General features: G+C 38.3%; 6 protein-coding genes across 8 annotated transcripts; 2 read left to right on the top strand and 4 right to left on the bottom strand.

Annotated features, from left to right (window-relative positions):
- Positions 1-471: 471 nt before the first annotated feature.
- LOC108147853 (phenoloxidase-activating factor 2-like) lies at positions 472-2,182 on the bottom strand. Its single transcript, XM_017274611.2, has 2 exons — positions 1,976-2,182; positions 472-1,921 (listed from the first exon to the last, which is right to left on the bottom strand). The coding sequence occupies exons 1-2, from the start codon at positions 2,147-2,149 to the stop codon at positions 551-553; spliced, it is 1,545 nt and encodes a 514-aa protein (XP_017130100.1). The 5' UTR covers positions 2,150-2,182; the 3' UTR covers positions 472-550.
- A 798-nt stretch (positions 2,183-2,980) lies between these two features.
- On the bottom strand, positions 2,981-4,142 carry LOC108148083 (phenoloxidase-activating factor 2-like). The gene is made up of 2 exons (XM_017274939.2): positions 3,930-4,142; positions 2,981-3,859 (listed from the first exon to the last, which is right to left on the bottom strand). Exons 1-2 carry the CDS (start codon positions 4,131-4,133, stop codon positions 3,068-3,070), a joined length of 996 nt encoding a protein of 331 aa, XP_017130428.1. The 5' UTR covers positions 4,134-4,142; the 3' UTR covers positions 2,981-3,067.
- A 768-nt stretch (positions 4,143-4,910) lies between these two features.
- LOC108147854 (glycoprotein-N-acetylgalactosamine 3-beta-galactosyltransferase 1) lies at positions 4,911-6,199 on the top strand. Its single transcript, XM_017274612.2, has 2 exons — positions 4,911-5,772; positions 5,832-6,199. The coding sequence occupies exons 1-2, from the start codon at positions 4,954-4,956 to the stop codon at positions 6,048-6,050; spliced, it is 1,038 nt and encodes a 345-aa protein (XP_017130101.1). The 5' UTR covers positions 4,911-4,953; the 3' UTR covers positions 6,051-6,199.
- A 48-nt stretch (positions 6,200-6,247) lies between these two features.
- On the bottom strand, positions 6,248-8,539 carry LOC108147823 (glycoprotein-N-acetylgalactosamine 3-beta-galactosyltransferase 1). Its single transcript, XM_017274577.1, has 3 exons — positions 8,295-8,539; positions 7,088-7,980; positions 6,248-6,817 (listed from the first exon to the last, which is right to left on the bottom strand). Exons 1-3 carry the CDS (start codon positions 8,335-8,337, stop codon positions 6,389-6,391), a joined length of 1,365 nt encoding a protein of 454 aa, XP_017130066.1. The 5' UTR covers positions 8,338-8,539; the 3' UTR covers positions 6,248-6,388.
- A 502-nt stretch (positions 8,540-9,041) lies between these two features.
- On the bottom strand, positions 9,042-17,504 carry LOC108148047 (ankyrin repeat domain-containing protein 29). Of its 3 annotated transcripts, none has more exons than XM_017274895.2 (5): positions 17,359-17,504; positions 14,133-14,454; positions 12,360-12,470; positions 10,575-10,871; positions 9,042-10,237 (listed from the first exon to the last, which is right to left on the bottom strand). In XM_017274895.2, exons 2-5 carry the CDS (start codon positions 14,142-14,144, stop codon positions 9,689-9,691), a joined length of 969 nt encoding a protein of 322 aa, XP_017130384.1. In that variant the 5' UTR covers positions 14,145-14,454; positions 17,359-17,504; the 3' UTR covers positions 9,042-9,688. The 3 variants fall into 3 exon arrangements, with proteins under 3 accessions (XP_017130384.1, XP_017130383.1, XP_017130385.1); XM_017274894.2 differs by lacking the exon at positions 17,359-17,504 and adding an exon at positions 16,451-16,588; XM_017274896.2 differs by lacking the exon at positions 17,359-17,504 and adding an exon at positions 16,071-16,432.
- Positions 17,505-17,740: 236 nt separating this feature from the next.
- LOC108147826 (40S ribosomal protein S21) lies at positions 17,741-18,387 on the top strand. Its single transcript, XM_017274581.2, has 4 exons — positions 17,741-17,864; positions 17,934-17,992; positions 18,056-18,247; positions 18,308-18,387. The coding sequence occupies exons 2-4, from the start codon at positions 17,943-17,945 to the stop codon at positions 18,315-18,317; spliced, it is 252 nt and encodes an 83-aa protein (XP_017130070.2). The 5' UTR covers positions 17,741-17,864; positions 17,934-17,942; the 3' UTR covers positions 18,318-18,387.
- Positions 18,388-18,485: the final 98 nt, after the last annotated feature.

Below are 18,485 nucleotides of genomic sequence, written 5' to 3'. Positions count from 1 at the left end.
GGCAAAATAGTAATTTTAAAACATATTTTTTACAAAAACATTTTATACTATGTATAAGTAACCACAAAACTACATTTACCATTTTGGAGATGAGCAATTTTCGGAATATTATCAGGTGAACATTATAACAGATTTTATATATGTTTTTCGTGGTCCACCAACCCTTGAAATTTGGGATGTCACAAGGCGAGATAACATACATACCTCCGTCTGCATTATTTGAATGGGTATGTGCCAGTTCAAGGTTTGTTTTGATAAGCTATTTTGATAAGACTTGTTGACACAGAAACATCAAACTGTACCATAGACATACTCAAACTTTTTGAATATTAAATTTTTAAATTTTTAAAAGACGTGATTCAACATTTCCAACTAAATGACATAAAAATGTATTTTTTCCGACCACTTAAATTTGAAAAGCAAGAACACATATATTCTTATGGGCCGAGCTGATCTATGAAAAATGCGTTCTTTTTCAATTAAATTTTTTACAATTTATTAAAATATCATGTTAAAGAGTTCTATCAGTTTTTTGCTGATACTATTTTTTTTAAACAGACCGTTCGTTGAAGTCGTTGGGGTTTCCGCCAGCACTCTTCTGCAGTTGCTCCCCAATCCAGCCTCTCAGCATGGCCACATTTGTGAAGGCTGAGACCACGATTTGTTGGCCCACCCTCCAGCTGAAGATGCCTGCCTGAACGTAGCGATCCGGCTGGTCCACCAGTGGACAGAACAACGGAGATCCGGCATTGACAAAGGTGCCATCCTGGTTCATATCACCGCCGGCACAAATGATGCTCTCGTGCAGCTGGAAGTCTGGACCCATCCCTTGCTTTAACAAGTCCTGACAGTCCAATTTGGCTAAAACGGGCAGATCCATTTTGTTTTGTACATCTGCAAAGGGTAGATCGCCAACCGATCGCTTTCCCCATCCGGCGACCACGCAACGCTTTTGATCGAAGGTCTCATTCTGCTGAGGTAGACAAATGGGGCGAATGTGAGATCGCAAGGTGAATGGCGTTTTGAGGTATAAAAGTGCCAGGTCATTGGCGCCACTCTGCGCTCGAAAGTTGTTGTGCACCTGAATCCTGACCACATGACGCTCATCCGGCGGAAGTTGATTGCTTCGCAGTAAAAAGTCAAAGTCGCCAGCCCTGGCCACAATATCCGTTTGGTTCATATTCACCACAAGGTGAGCTACGGTCAGGACGACTGCAGGGGCAACTAGGGATCCGCCACCAAAATATTCACCGTTTTGGAAAAGAGCAACAGTCCAGGGATATTGACCAGCAAAAGGATGACTTCCAGGCACTGGTGAACTCACAATTAGTGGATTCCGATTGCTTAAGCCGCAATTTTTATCTTGGGGCGCGGGTTGGTAGTTTGGTGGCTCTGGAACGGGTTGATTTTTTGGTGGAACCGGAATAGGGTAGTTGGCATTGGGTTGATTTTTTGGTGGGACGGGAATCGGGTAGATTTGTTGGACTGGAATCGGGTAGTTTGCTTGGACTGGAATCGGGTGGTTTGCATGTGGTTGATTTTTTGATGGGGCGGGTAACGGGTAGATTTGTTGGACTGGAATCGGGTACGTTGCGTCGGGTTGATTGGGTTGATTATTTGGTGGAACTTGAATCGGGTTCCTTACGTTGGGTTGATTATTTGGGGGAACTTGAATCGGATTCCTTACGTTGGGTTGATTATTTGGTGGAACTTGAATCGGGTTCCTTACGTTGGGTTGATTATTTGGTGGAACTTGAATCGGGTTCCTTACATTGGGCTGAGGGCCTGAAGGAATCAATACAAGTTCTGGTCGATCGGGGAGCGGATCTGAGTTGGCTGGAAATATTTGAACAGCTTGTGGGGCGGGCTGTTGATCTTCTTGATTGGGTTGCTGATTATTTGGTGCTTGCTGGGGTCGATCCTTAAAATTGAACGCATTAGAATGCACTTAATTAAATTAATTTTAGCCACTTACCCAGACCCCATCTGCACAGCAGTCTTCACTGTACCAGCAGGCATCTCCCGATCTGTCTTTAAGAATATTTACGCAAGATCCCTTTGGAATGCAGCGATTTGGACGCTCACAGAGGTCGACCGCTGAGATACAGATACAAAGGAGGGCTCCTAGGGCCCAGAATCGAGACATCATGCTCTCAAGAATAACGATTTCAAAAAGACTGACTGTGAGTAGAATTCGGCATCGTATATATACCTTGCTTATCAGCTTGTGTATTGTGTATTCGCAAAAGAGCGAATAGTACATGGGCAAATTGGAAAAACATTTTATAAATGGTAATTCTAAAAATTTAAATACATATTTTAATATCAAATCTTCCTTTAATTTGAGTCCATTCATTGCCTAACTATGCCAAAATACATGTGAAAACCATTATGTATATTTAATTATTTATATTTAATTCAATTGTTATTTTGGTGGCAAAATTTCAGTGAATTAAAAATAATATACAATATGTTCTAAGCAATGTATAACTTTTAATTTAATAAGTTTTAAATGTTGACTAAGACGAATTAAACATTAAACATTTTATTATGTTTTTTCTAAGTGTAAAGAGAGCTGTCTATATACAGATCAGCGACCTTTCTTTCCATATTTAATTTGTTTTTGTGAATTACTTTAGATTATGGGCTTATGGTTGTCAGCAGAACAATTGCTTCGCTTAAGTTGACAAAAAAGCATTTGTACTTTTACATTAGGGTTATTGAAATTTGTATAAACTTTTTTAATGTCTTCTTTTTTAATAATATTTGCTAATATTTGTTTATACAAAAAGCGTATTGATTTTAATGTTTACAATTTATTTTTCATTAAGATTCCAACTCATAATTAGTAGATTTTCTTTAAATCTATTATATTAAACGGTATGTAAGGCTTTTATTTCTGGGACCACCCTGATATACATCAAATGTTTATGTATATGTGAGCAGTGAATGCAAGATACTCCTTTCAAAAACAGAAATATAAAAGCACAAAATAAAATTGGTTTATTAGAAGAAATGGTCAATTATATGTCCTCAAATATGCATTGGCCTTAATTTATTTATTTAATTAGCCTATTCTTACACCGACATTATCGCAGTTCATTAGCCGTTCCACATCGTTCCTGGCCAGACTTCGGTCAATCCAATCTCTGAAAAGAGCCACATTTGTGAAGGTTGCCGGAACATTCTCAATGCCACACCCGACGCCCCAGCTGACGATGCCGGCCTGCTCGTAGCGATCTGCGAAGTCGCCCAGTGAGCAAAACAAGGCGGATCCTCCGTCGCCAGTACAGGCATCCCTGTCCTTCTCTCCGCCGGCACAAATCAGACTGGGGGCCAGCACAAAGTTGGGTCCCGGGTCGACTTTTCTCAACTGATCCTGGCACTCTGCTCTGTCCACCATGGGTAAATCGATTTTCTTTTGGACATGCGAATACTGGGTGTCCTCAATTGTTTGCTTTCCCCATCCGGCCACAAAGCAACGTTTTTGCTCGAAGAATTTTCCCTGCGGTGGCAAACAGATGGTCTGGATGTGCTCCTTTAACTCGAACGGTGATTTTAGGTATAAAAGGGCTATGTTATTAGCACCAGTCGTCAACACAAAATCTTCATGTTGCACAATTTGGGCCACACCACGCTGCTCAGCCGAAAAACGTTCCGAATTGGAGGCCAAATCCCATTCACCAGCTTTGACCAGAACATCAGCCGCTGAAATCGACCTCAGGAGGTGAGCCACTGTTAGTACAACTCCAGGGGAAATTAGGGATCCGCCTCCAAAGTATTTGCCATTGCTAAATAGCGCAACTGTCCAGGGATATTCACCGGGTTGTGAATGCTCCTCAGTTTTGGGATGTGCTGGCTTTTTTTTATTATTGAAAAAACATGGTTTTTAGTATTTGGGCGAATCAATATGAAAATGATGTACTTACCAAGGCAAAGATTTCACAACAGCTTTCACCCACTTTGCAAGGAGCTGAATTAAATAACCAATCCCTTTCAGGAGCCTCTTTTAAACAAATTGTCTCGGCAACACAGTTAAATGGAGTTCCACAGGCATCACAATATAGTATGCAGCTTAATAGGAAAAATCCAATTGCCAAGAGGCGTAAATTTGTCCAATCGAGAGTAAACATTTTAACAGACTGATACTGGTGACTGACTGATGCCTTGCTAGCCTTTATAAAGCTTTGGCTTATCATTATATTCAAGGTTGAAGGTTAAGGCTTTTTGAACTAGTACAATCTCTACCAGGAATACCCAAAAACTTAAATTTCTTTTTGAACTTTAAACTACACAATATACAGAATGATAAAAAATGTACTTAAGGAGGTTAAAAAAAAAATGACTAGTTAAATGTGGTGTGCAATAAATATATTCAAAACAAAAATATATTGTTTAAGTTCATAATGTCAGTAAAAACCCAATTTTCGATCAAAGTATGAGTGAAATACTTTCAATTCGATTATTGAATAAATGCAGCAAAACGCATACGATAAGTGGTTGTGAATAGAAACTGAAAATTTGCAATCAAATTTGGACCACCCTAATGTATAAATAAAAAGTTTATTAGCAGAAACGTGTTTTTTTTTGGGATTTCCTAAAAATGGACTTTTATTTATAATATATGCGTGTCAGATTTGTCACTCAAATTTCTTATCTTTATTTTTTCTATATGCATATATAAAACACATTTTTGATACTTAAAAAACTAACAAATTTATGGTTGAAACCTAAAAAAGATTATAAAAAATGTAATTACTTTATTACTTTATTTTTTTATTAGTGTAACAAAACATAGCAGAGAGCACATTTCAGAGACATTTTACTAATGAGAATAATAACCTCTCAGAAGACTTATTCAGCATTTTAAAAATTAGTCGTAACTAATAGGTGTAACGTTCCATTTTTCGTAGTTTTGTGTTCATACTGATTTAATAGTTTACTCTATCAAAGATGGAGAGGAAGGAGTGCGTTTTTCTGGATCGAAATAAGCACTTTCAACAGCATTCATCATCAGCATCATGCTGCCGTCCATTGCTTTTTCTGCTCCTGGGCATTGCGATTGGCTATCTGATAACCCAGGTTGTTCTGTGGCCGTTAATGGACTTTAAATCGCATGCGAATCGCACCAGTGAAACAAATCCACTCGACATCGATTTGTCCGACGAAGTGCGAGTCTTGTGCTATGTCTATACAAAACAAATGAATCACAAGGTGGAGGCTCAGGCTGTGCTGATGACTTGGGGCAGAAGGTGCAACAAGTTAATCTTTTTTACCAGCCACAATGACTCGAGTCTCAGGGGATCTGTGGGATTGCCCGGCGATGTCAATTACCGTGAGACGTGGCGGAAAACGAAGAGGGCGCTGAAGTACCTCTATGACCATCACTTGAACGATGCCGACTGGTTCCTGGAGGCCGACGATGAGACCTTTGTGGTGATGGAGAATCTGCGCTACATGGTCTATCCGTACAGCCCCGAAATGGCCATCTATTTCGGATCCCCGGGCACTGTGATGAGTCGTGCTGCACTGCGTCGTGTTGTGGAGTTGGCACTGCCAAATCCATCGAAATGTGAACCAAAGGATTCGGGTGCCACTGGGGGAAGGCTGAAGGAGTGCCTCGAAAATGCCAATGTGGTGGCGGGCAACTCTCACGATTCCAAAGGTCGCCGGCGAATTTATCTCATCGATCCACAGGCCAGATCAAATAGGTACCTACACTATGATCCCACGTTTTGGTTCTGGAAATTTCTAGCCTACAGGACTCAAGAAGTTGGTAGTCAAGTTGAAAACTAACAACCTCAAAATCTCACATCTTTTAATTTTTTTAGGGCATATTCGCCTGGTCCAAATATGCTGTGTCCTTTCATTACGTTCAACATCGCTATATTCACTGTTTCGAGTATATGATCTATAGATTGAGGCCTTTTGGACGAAAACTTCCTGTAGAGTACCTTCCAGTTAAATTAGACAGAGTCGAGAAGGAGGACTTCAAAGGAGATCAATCACAAAATGTTGAGAAGGAAGTGCCAGCAGACTACGCCTATTAAAAGATTCTATAAGGGGTTCAATTAAATTATAAATTTCATAAAATAAACTCATTTGTATCTAACATAAAGGATATACTTTTCAAAGAACTCAAAATAGTTTATATATATATATTTATTTATGCTACTTTACAAAATTCTTTAAACTATTTTACTACGATGATTACAAGTAATAAACCATTTTAAAATAAAAGCACTGGAAAAAATTATATAATTAAATAGGAGATATAAAATAAAACAATTTTTACAAATTATAAAGCTTTTACTGACAAGCTGTAACTTCTTGTTAGATTTTTAGATTTAGTTTTGTCAACAGTATAAACACTAAACCCAAAACAATTCTAATGCTTTTTCGAAGTTTTCTTGGACCTGGAACCCTTATCCTTTTTCTCATCTGTATATTCATAATCATCATCAGTTTGTCTAGTTTCGTCCTGTTCCTCAGCTTCCTTTGAAAGTTTTTCCCTATATTTAGCCTCTTCTTTTTCCACCTCCTTGGAGTCCATTTCCCTGGCATCGGGTTCCTTTGGCTTCTCGGTTGTGGTCGTCCAAATCCTGTCCATGTCATCCGCGGAATCCTCATTGCTGGCCAAAGGACGTTCAACTGGAGCGGGCAGCAACTCACCCACTTTTAGTTTGGCTGGCAGAGCTTCCAGAGATCGCATCAAGCCATACGGCTTCAAATGATAGATGAGATAGTCCAGCACATACATCAGATTTGGGGCCACATAGTGGAAGGATATGGCCAAATCCGAGCAGCAGTCAAGACCCTGATGAAAAATAATTTATAAAAGATATATAAACAAATTCAATAAAATTATATTTAGTACTTAAATATATATTCTTATTAGTTATGGCCAATATGGCATTGTAAATTGTACTATATTTGCCAACAATTTTACAAATAATTAATACATTATAAACTTTAAGTAGATAATACCAAAATGCGTGACTTTAAATTTTTTAATTAAAATACAACCTTGCTTTCTCATACCGAAAACATACTTCTCATCAAATATTTTATCCAAAAACAAACTCACGTCATCTGTTTTGTAGTAGAGATAGTTCCAGTACCAATAGTTCTTGTCCCATTTGGCCGGAATCAAGTGATGTTCCGGGACGAATGGAAACATGCGACCTCGTCCGATCTCATCTCTGGAATCGCCGGCCGTAACATTCAGGTTCTCCATGCAGCGTCCGATTTCAATGTCCTCGTTGACCACCGTGCCCGGCAGACACATCTTCGGATTCGGAATGCCCTCGACGACAAATCGACGCAGTGCCTCTTTGCTGAGTATGTAGCCTGCTCCGCCGGACATGTATCCCTGTTTCACGAATGGCTTGAACTTAAAGCCAAAGTGTACGGGTGTCTCGGGACTGTACGGATAGAGCATATACCGCATATTCTCTATGACCGCATAAGTGTCGTCATCGGCCTTGTAAAAGAAGTCGGCATCGTTGTAGTGATGCTTGTAGACGTACTTAAACGCCTCCTTGACCTTGGCCCACAGATTCTCACGGCCTTCGCCCACATTTAACCGCACCGTGGGCAACTCCTCATCGTCCCCAGAACTCATGAACAGCAGGATATTGCAGCGTTTGCCCCACGTCCTCTTCACGTGGCGGGCTTTCTTTTTGTGATTGGTGGGATTGGTCATCACCCAGCAGAGGATGCGAACCTCCTTCTTCAGCTGCTCGGCCACGGTGGTGTTGTCATCCGCATGACTGTGCTGGAAGGGATTGTGTTCTGGTGCTAATGAGCTCTGGACACCACTATCCCCCGCATGCAAATTGCTGGGCAGGCTCAGGCGTCGACTGAGATACGGATAGAGGCTCTCGTGCGGCACAATGCTGGAGAAGATTTGGGACATGCAGTAGCCCACCACCATGCCCACAATCAGGGCCAACACCGAGCGATTCTTGGAGCGAGGTGCTGCAATTAATCAGTTGAGTACTATATATGGGGGAAGTAACCAAAATCTTTACACATTACAACATGAAATCATGAAAAACACCTTTACCAACAAATATACTGGGATTCTGTGGTTTTTCTTTAAGCTTTTAAAGTCTTCAATCTCTAGATTTTAAAGTTCCTGACAACAACATTTTTAAATTGACAATGCTGAACTGTACTTTTAAGCCCTTAAAATTCCTCATTTAACCTATAGTTTTCAAATGTTTTGAAATTACAAAAACGCCTTTTGATATAATTCTTTTTATAAGAAAGATCCACAAACGTGTAAATACCTTCTGTAAGAAGAGAACGCGATAGAAGACTTGCACTTGTCATTTTTGCTCTTTACTTCACCAAATATTTTAGATCACTAAAAAATTTCCCTTTCAACTGGGAATCAACTAACTCAAGCCGTCTGAAGTTCACTTGTGCAAACAATTAGTTGGTTTTGTGTCAAATTTCTTATTGTCTAACAAATATGTCTAAACTTGTAGACTCCATTTTCAGCTAGAACTGAACCCGATTGCGTTTGTAAGCCGACTGAGCAACATAAACTTAGTATGGAGCTGATCAGATGGTTTGTCGCTATACTCGTAATATATCAAAAACAGTTGATCAAACATTGCTTAAGCAAATACTAAAATATAGGTCTTTGTACCGAACCATGTTAGAATAACCCTTTGAGACGTAATGGAAATATTAAACTTATTAAACTTATGATACAATACCACAATCATAACTCTTTTCTCTTTGCTAAAGACTTTTTATCAATATCCTTGAAATGATTATCGAAAAATTAATTCAAATTAATTCTTGCTTTTTTTAAATTCAAAAATTACTTGTTAAAGTTATAAAAGTTATAAAACATTTATAGAAAGTTTGATTAATATTAAAGCTGCTTAGGCAAGCTTTAAGCACACAGCTTAAATCAGATTACACATGTCAACAAAATAAGAATAAGTATTTTTTTAGCTAGCCTAATTCAACAAGCAAACTATAGTATAACCCTTATAATTTTCGTTCAATATAAAACACTTCAATAATAGTGTGTGTCAATTTATTAAACTTGCAAAAATGTGGACTATACTTAAAATGTAATAAAGTAAGAAATTAATTAATTATCGTAACTACTTTACAGGGAAAATAAGCGGAAACCCATCGAGTTTAACTAATTGCTAATTTAAGGACAAAAAGGCGTTTAAACTTAAAGCACTTGTCAACAATTGCTTAGGGTACAGTAGGTCTATACGTAGTTTTAGGTATAATTTAAATATAAGTTTATTTATATGGGTTATGTACAGCGGACATTCGCGATAACACTCTCTGTTCGGGTCCATGTTAACATTTTTTATAGTAAATTGTTATAGTTAGCATTATTGTTATGGTTTTTACGTTAAATTCAAAATACAAGCTCCAAGTGGTTTTTAATATGAATGATACGGCTTATCTAATAAATAGTTTGGTTTCCTTTTGGGGGAGGCCATTAAGTTTAGCTTGGACGTGTTTTTACTAGTGGTTATTTGTTTTGTGCACGGTTGAGTGTTACACTGGGCTACACAAATTGGGGTATTGGGTATTGAAACACTCTCTCCCCTTGCCCCACTTTTTTCTGGATATAAGCAAAAAGGCCAAGTTCATAAAGGTACTTTGGAGGCGTGGTCTCTCAAAAGCCCATGACCATATCCCCTTACGCCGACATCGTTTTGACCGTGGACGTGGACACCGCGGACGAGACCATTGCCTTGGCGCTGCGCGCCACCATCGTCCTGATCCGCTCCTGGAGATAATCACAGATGGAGGTGTACTTCTGCTGGTGTGCCAGCTGCAGGGCCGTCAAACCATCCTGGTTTTTGAGCAGAACATCGCTGCCAGCTGCCACCAGTTGTTTGCAGACGGTCATGTGACCAAACATTGCGGCGGCATGGAGCGCTGACTCGCCATTGGGCAGCTGGCCAAGATTGGGTCGGTATTTAAGCAAAACGGTGATGACGGCCGCGTGACCTTTGTGGGCCGCCTTAAAGAGGGGTGTGGCGCCATCGCAGCGCACCGTATCCACATTGGCGCCATTCTGCAGCAGAACCTTACAGATGTGGTCCTGACCCATCTGGGCGGCTATCCAAAGGGGCGTGGCACCGTCTATCCGCTTGATATCGATTTCCGCATCCGCCTGGATGAGCAGCGACAAAACTGTGCGATGACCATTCTGGGCGGAGATAAACACTGGAGTGGCACGATCCTGTGGGGAAAAAAATATACATATTATAGATAATGTACCATAATTATTTTATAAATATTTTTAATGACTCTTTTCAGAATAGATTTTAAAATCTTAAATATTTTATTTAAAATAAATAAACAGTATCCATTTTAAATTAAATAATTTATAGCTTTAATAATAGTTTTATAGCTTTAATAATAGTTCGTGCAATTTAATATCCATTGTGTTTTATAAAATATACTTTATATTTTATTTAAATATGCAATATGAAATTTTGAATAGCCAGATATTTATTATGCAAATCCATTTTTTATCAGTGTGTGTAAGGTAGGGATTATTATCCTTGTAAACCCACCTTCATATGAGCATTGACATTCGCCCCGCAGTCCAACAACTCCCGCACTATCTTCACATGACCGCCCTGGGCGGCCACAAAAAGGGGCGTGCCGCCATCCGCGGAGGGCGTGTCCACATTGGCGCCCGCCTTTATCAGGATCTTCACCACGTCCAGGTGACCGCCCTGGGCGGCAAAGAAAAGAGGCGTGGTGCCCGTGAGACGACGCGAATTGGGATCGGCCCCTTGATCGAGCAGCTCCATCACGCAGTAGGTGTGACCTCCGGCAGCAGCCAAGATAAGTGGAGTTGTCCCATCCTGAAAGAGAGATTGCAAAAAAGAATAATTTAATATTTATAACTATTATTATATTTTATTTATATTATTTAAATAATCTTTTTATATCCCAAATATAAATGTATTTATTTTGTAAATTTTAAATCACCCTACAAAACAAAATAAATAAACAATCATAACGGGAAAACTTTTATTTTGAGGATGAATACCAAATTGTTTGATGAACTAAAACCGATTAAATGTGGTTTCAATCACTACAATCCACTAACTCACAAAATGATACACTCGACTGCTATCACAAATTTGCAGCTTACGTTTATTTTAAAATCAAAGCGATAAATGAAAACCAATTGTTTTAATTGTTTAATTGGCCATCAACTGATTTGAATAGCAAATTGCGATTAGTTTCACCAGCTCAACGCTCAAATTGTTTCGTGAGGATTTGCATGCACGTCTGTGACTCGGACTCGGCAAAAAACTATGTTGGAAAAAAAGCAAAAACAAAAATAGTTGTATATCCAAGGGGAAAAATCGCGCCACAAATCGCAAAATCACTCTCGATGCACTCGGACTGAATCTGAATCTGAATCCAAATGGGGGAGTCACGTAGCGCCCTAGCCGCCGACTTTTGCAGACCAGCTGGCATAATATAATACTCAACTCGATGGCACACTGCCCCCGCAGCCCACTTTCCCTTCCATTTCATTCCTATGGATTTGGTTTTGGTCTTGAGACCACGCTTCGCTGAGTGGCCAGGGAAATTTAATTTCGCTTTTATATACACTTGCCGAGGGTACTAAAGTACCTTAAACTCAAATGTTTGGAATTAACAGGTTCAAGATTCACTTGTTAATTTGCAGCTATACACTTGATTATATTTATCTTTCTTGAAATATAGCTGAATTTACTCTACAATGATTACACTTAAATGTGTAGTAAGCTGATTTTTCAACAGAGTGTTTGTATTTTGTATTAAATTATTAAATGAATTAAACTATTCAATAATTACCGAAATTAATTGAAAAGTAATCTGGTTTTTAATAAAGGGAATAAATTGTTTGTTGAATTATTTTATTTATTTAAATTAAAGCCTCAAATCGTTTTTTAAATTTTTAAAGAGTATATCAACTTCGTAATTTGTTGTTAAATTCCATAGCTTTTTGTTTGTGTTTTGGTCGGCTGTTCGTTTGCTGCACTTTTCGTCTTATTTGCCAATTAGTGCGTACTTAAATCAGCGACGACGTGTTAGCTGATTTTTACGTTGCTCAGTCTTTAACATATAAAATTATTTTTGGAAAAATTTCGTAATATTTTACTGAAAGCATTTTTAAGTCGCATGTGTCACGCTTAAGCGATTGCATGCAGCCGCATAGCTTAAGTGCATAAGCTATAAATAAGTTTATGTAACTTTTGTCATTTAATTTTTTATTTGTTGTTTGTTACGTTTCTGGGAGTTTTGTACAAGTAATACTTATCATAAGCCTTTTATCAATTTTTATTTAAACTCACCTCATCCTTGCAATCCACATGGACTTTTCCACTGTCCAGAACTCGAAGAAGAGCCACCTCATCACCCCTCATTGCTGCCATGTGCAGTTGCACATCCGAGGGCGTCTCTTTCTGTTGGCATCGAAAACAGAATCAAATCAATTAACAATTTAGCCAACAGCAGCTGTCAAAATATAAATATATTTGGGCAGTGATACCGCCACACTGAGGGGCCAAAGACCCACTTTATAGCTGCTCCTCCACTCTACATCACCACCACATAGCTCCACCATCTGGGGCGCCACGTGGGGAAATTACTTTTCCTGTTTACAGCAATTAGGGTCAGAGCAGTAATGAACAAAAAAAAAGTTATTTCATACCGGATGTCGGATCACATTGAATGCATTTTTTCAAAATGAGCCCGTAACCCTGAGATGGGCATTTAAAAACATGTATTTGAATAAACAATATACGTATTAATCATTGTAAAAATAAATATTTTTTCTTTAAACATTTTTAACACTGTAATTAAATGAATTTGGTTGGTTACGGGTCGTATGAGTAATTAATAAAATCAATAAAATAATATTTAATCTTAGTTTCTTTGTTATTAATATATTAAGTAAATATTAATTTTAATATTTTTAACAAAGTACCTACAACTTTCCCATTTTTATATATAACGTTTTTATTTATAAGTATAAAATTTATTTGACTTTTTAATATACATTGTCAATATTTTAACCCTATTACTTTTAATGGGATCTCATTTTACTCTTAACTTTACTCAAGATATTTCTTTTATTACAAAAATAGCTCCAAAAAAGTCCCTGCAACCGTTCAAGGGTTAAATCGCATACCTGTCTCCCCAGAAACATTTACTAACGACGGTCACCCAAGTTGCAGCCAATGACCATTCGTGCAGAAAGGGAAATGCATTAAATATTTTTTCAAACTAAGTACGTTGGAAATGTCAACATTGCGCTAATGAAGCGAATTAAGTGCCCCAGTTGAGCCCATGTGTGTGTGTGTGTGTCTTTGGGTATTTCTGCCAGGTAGTAGGCACTGATGAAGTGGTCTAAAGCACCTGTTGAAAGACAAAGACAAGTGAAAACCCTCATATGAAAATGACGTGACTCAAGTTGCCAAGGGAAACAATGCAAATGCTGCTGCACTTTGAAATGACATAATGACAATGAAGACGGTGATGCCATCGTGATAATCACGTTGCCGATGCTGACGACAAAGATATATACATATAGGCAGCAAGTAGCAGGTGAGAAGCACTTTTAAAGCTTCAGACAGAATCCAGACAAAGGTAGATCTGATGGCAAACCATTGATGCAATTTAAATGCTTTTTTGGTAAATATTAAAGATAAATTACTCAGAGGCCTTCTCAAAAGGCAAAACTAATCAGACTCATTAGTTTAAATAACATAAGGGTATATGGTATGTTTTGAATTTGTTAATTGTCTCTAAGCTTATTATTTAAATTGAAATAACATAATTTTGTGCTTAACAAAACTCCGTTTATGATGAACTTTAGTTGCCTGCAGGTAAATTAAATATTTTATAGCGTAAGTCTCTTAACAGTTCTGCCTTCCTAGCATTTTATATTGCTGAGCTATAAAAATTAAACGATGGCTACTTGATAGAGATTTCCTAAGATGCACTTCAGTAGTTTTCGCAAAACTCCTTTCGTCCATTTGGCTTCTCCCATTTAGGAGCCATTAAACTCGATGCGAATGAGTCAATTACGTGTTATATGGGTCAATACTTGAGCATTTACTCACTTTAAGCGACATGCCTGCGGCTCCAATCTCTCCTGGCCTCCGGATCTGAGTTAGTGGGCTCTCCAAGCGATTGCACCTGCTTACAAGCCCGTTTCCATTGACCGATTTTACGAATACTGTAACGCTGCCCCGCCAGCTGCAGCTCCAACTTCCTATTGCAACCAGGTCGACGGGCAAGTGGCACCAAATCAAATCACAACAAAACCAGCAGCCGCACCAATAACAACAACAAAACGGGCCGCACTGGATGCGGCTTCATTGTCCAAGTCCAAGTGCAAGTCTAAGTGTAATTCCAAGCGACCAGTTCACCAAAAGTCTAGCACTGCAAATTGAGGAGAAAAATGAGCACAGCCAAAAGGCACGGGCCGTATTAAAATTAAGTTGCTACGAATATAACAGGTTTTCGGTCTCCAAAGCTTAGAATTAAAGTGCAAGAAGCCAAGGAAAAGAAAAAGTTGCAATCCAATTGGGAGGTGTTCCTGGGAAAAGGCCTGAAAACTAAGCTCTGGTGAAAGGTGAGGTTTTCACGAATCACAAAGATTAAATTTTAATTATTAAAAAAAAAATTATAAAAGATACAAGATATATAAATATTATTATATAATTTTAAATAAATCCTTTCCATTCAATATTATGATGTTTAATATAAGGTCAAGTATTCCTTCCTTTGTGCACCCATTTTCATACCAAAACCCATAAGTGCTTTCTATACCCCTTCGAGTAATTGCAGAGAATTGGCCTGCCAGTTCAATTTAATAATTCATTAAGGGAAAATGCTAATTTCCTGCAGATCGATAAGGTAGCCTTGTAAATTTGTAAAAAATAAAAGTAGAGTTTAGTAAGTCAAAAAAAGGAAAAAATATAAAAATAATTATTTTTTAACTTTCTCGTAAAATTTAAAAAATGAGTTCATCAAGCTTATAAAAAATAAACTACATTTACAAAATGTTTACTCCTTTAGTAAATAACATAAAATTTGAGAAAATATAGGGTTTGTATAGATTTTTTTTGCAAATCATGCTATGTTCCCTGTTGCAGCAGCAAAAGCACTATTCATTTTTTGCATGCTGTAATTTTTCCATCGTTAATAGGAACTCCCCTTGGAAATTGACAGGCGGTGCCTCAGATCAGGCCTGACTTGGCTCTATCAACACGCAACAAGCCAGTCAAAGTGAGGCATTTTCATTTTTCTTTTCTTTTTGTAGGCTTTTACTTTGTTGTACACGGCTTTATTAATTGCATTTCATGCAGTCGCACTTTTTACAGCTTTTCAGTTTTTTCTTGATATTTTTTTTTTATGACCATCAGTCCATCGTGATTATTGCGATGTTTCCCTTTTGCCTTTCAACTTTTGACCTAGAAAGTGTTTCAGTTTTGGGATTTTCTTCATGTGGCTTTTCATCATCATCATCTTCTGGGACAGGCACGCAATGTGTGCTGCTGACATCATGAGTTCACAGTTTTCATTTGGCTTGTAGGCATTCTTAATTGCCCCTTAGATATATTTTATTAGGACTTGGTTTTCATTTGGGAATATAAAGCCAATGTGGTCTGAATGAAGATTCCGTTAAAGACAGCCTGTGCGAGTTGGTAGTCAATTAAGAATACATTTTAAGACCAGTTACCCAAAAAAGGTGGTAATAAAGTTGACCAACTACATTTAAGAATATTTTAAATCAAACTTAAATTAATTCAACATCATTAAGACTTGGAAAGTATTTAAACATACATATTTTTTAAGCCCTTTTATAACAATGTATTCGTGTTTACAACTTCAAAGGTAAATAACAAACCAACTATTTATGTTTAAGTACAGATAAGCTAGCAAACTGATATGATGAATGTTATAAATGTTATAAACTAGCCATATACGATACCTCTATGCTACAGGGTTAATTGAACTGATAAGATAATTTTGACAGCCACTTTGGTATTTACCTTAATTTTTAAATGATCAATGGGTTTTTAAAAAAATGATTGCTTGGAACATTGTTCATGATTATGTTGCAACGCATTTCTCCAACTCTGTTATAGCCAATTATAGTTTGTTATAGATATTATTATGAGCACAATGATTAGTTTCACTTTCAATTCGTTTCATTTATTATTTTTCTGCTTTATTAGGGGTCTCGGAATCTTAGCTTTTTTTTGTTTGAGCTTATAAATAGCATCTCACGTTATCATGATCTCATTTAATTTTATCTTTTTGCTCTCGCCGGAACTTAGCGCGATGGTTTGGTGCCAAAAGATTATGCAAAAATGTTCATAATTTGCACAAACAAAAGGTCAACAGGCGCCCGACCACTTGTGAATCTCACCTCAAGAAGTTTCAGTCCCAAAACACAGAAACCCAACTATCAACAATAAACCAAAAGTCATGCCGCTTGGGTTTTCGAAAAACAAACGACGCGAAGTCGACCGATTGCTTTCAAAGTTGGCGAGCAACTGAAAAAGTTAAATCCAAAAGCGAGCGGGAGAGCCATAGCTTTATTTTGTAGTATCACCCAGTAGTTGTAGGGTATATGGGTTTCTATTGAAAGATTTTAGGTTTTAAATGAACTAAATAATATTTTTTTCTCAATAGTAACTCGGGTGGGGCACAGAAAACAGTAGGGTTTAAAAAAAGTATGCAGTGAAAAATAAAACGAGGTTATTCTTAACGAATTCATTGAACTTCTGGACTCAATAAATATTGTTGCAAGCTTTCAGACACTTTTATAAGTGATGTCAAAACCCTAGTAACCCCCCATGTCTAGACTTTGTGCTGGATTTCTCTGCCTGTTAAGAACGTAAATACCATATTATTTTTATATTTTGTTTTGATACAAACAGGGTATTTTTATCTCGATTTCCTGAACTTAAGCTACTGAGTCAGAGAGACAGAGCAACAAAGATCTCAAGTGCAACTCACAAAGAGTCTGACCTCAGGCGCCGCTGTTGAAAGTTCATTGAGTATACAACGCCTATAAATAGGCAACGTGGAATGTAAATTCCGAGACATGGCGCGCATTAAGCCGCGATTAAAACAAACACCCCCATTTCTACACCCACTCCTCCACACACACGCGAATTCGTAATAAAAGTGGCAAAACTAACGGAATCCGCTATTCCATTGACGAAAATTGCTGCTGACATCGAGCGAGGTCAAAAAGAAGTACCCCCCAATTCGCCCATTCCATCAGAAGCAATCACTGACTGACTAATTTTTGGCAAAATCAATACTCACATGGCTGAATAAAGTAAATCCCTCCGGTCACGGATTATAAATAATGTATTAGGGAGCACTGATGGGAGTCATTTATTTGATGCACCGTTAGATATGCAATAGAATTTTCCCGACTCTAACTTTGCAACCTACACTTAGGCACCAAGAGTGTGACCAGTCTTTAAAAGTAAGAAAACGTACAATTATTTGATAAAATTAAGATTTCGGTATTTTTGCAATTCTAACAAACACAAACGGAGGCAGAAATAAAATATAAGTATATATAAAATAATTCTTTATTTATTTACTATTTACTTATTATTTACTATTAAATCATTGAATTAAATAATAGCAAGCATTGTACAAAATAAGATTAAAGCGGTCATCCCAAAATGTAGTACCCAAAAAGCCCAACCAGAGGGCGCCAAGCCCAGCGCAGCCAACTTCACGTCCAGCTGTCACTTCTTTCTCTTTTTCGCCTCCACCGACGAGTTGCGGTCGCTAGATTTGTAAATTTCTACAAAAAAGTGAGTTTACCTGTGGCCGCAAGCCATCAAGAGTTGATTAATAAGGCAATTGTTTTCCCCTCCTTGCAGCCCCATAAAATGGAGAACGACGCCGGTGAGAATGTTGATCTGTACGTGCCCCGCAAGTGGTAAGTGAAACACGTGTTCCCCGCGCATTTCGGTGGCCAGATTATTGATACCCTCTTGTGCAGCTCGGCATCGAACAGGATCATCCACGCCAAGGATCACGCCTCCGTGCAGCTGAGCATCGTGGATGTGGACCCCGAGACCGGTCGCCAGACCGACGGTTCCAAGACCTACGCCATCTGCGGCGAGATCCGTCGCATGGGCGAGTCCGACGACTGCATCGTGCGTCTGGCCAAGAAGGACGGCCTCATTACCAAGTGAGTTGATCCTTTAGTGATCCCGAAGGCATTTCCTAATCATTATTCTCTCCCTTGCAGGAACTTCTAAATGTTTCTTATCAAAAAACAAGATCTTGATTTGGTAATAAAGCGAATTCCCTTTGTAATTTAACGTGAAACGTTCGCATTTGTGTATTTACTTTTGGCATAAACAATGTCGGGAAAGTGTCGAGCTCCGGTTTTGCAGATCTCAGAAGTGGCTTAGGCCCAGTCAAGG

The sequence above is a fragment of the Drosophila elegans genome, unplaced genomic scaffold, assembly GCF_018152505.1.
Source record: "Drosophila elegans isolate 14027-0461.03 unplaced genomic scaffold, ASM1815250v1 contig_814, whole genome shotgun sequence".
Taxonomy (NCBI): Eukaryota; Metazoa; Arthropoda; class Insecta; order Diptera; family Drosophilidae; genus Drosophila; species Drosophila elegans.
The sequence above is the reverse complement of the archived record's forward strand: the minus strand, read 5'-3'. Positions and strand labels throughout refer to the sequence as shown.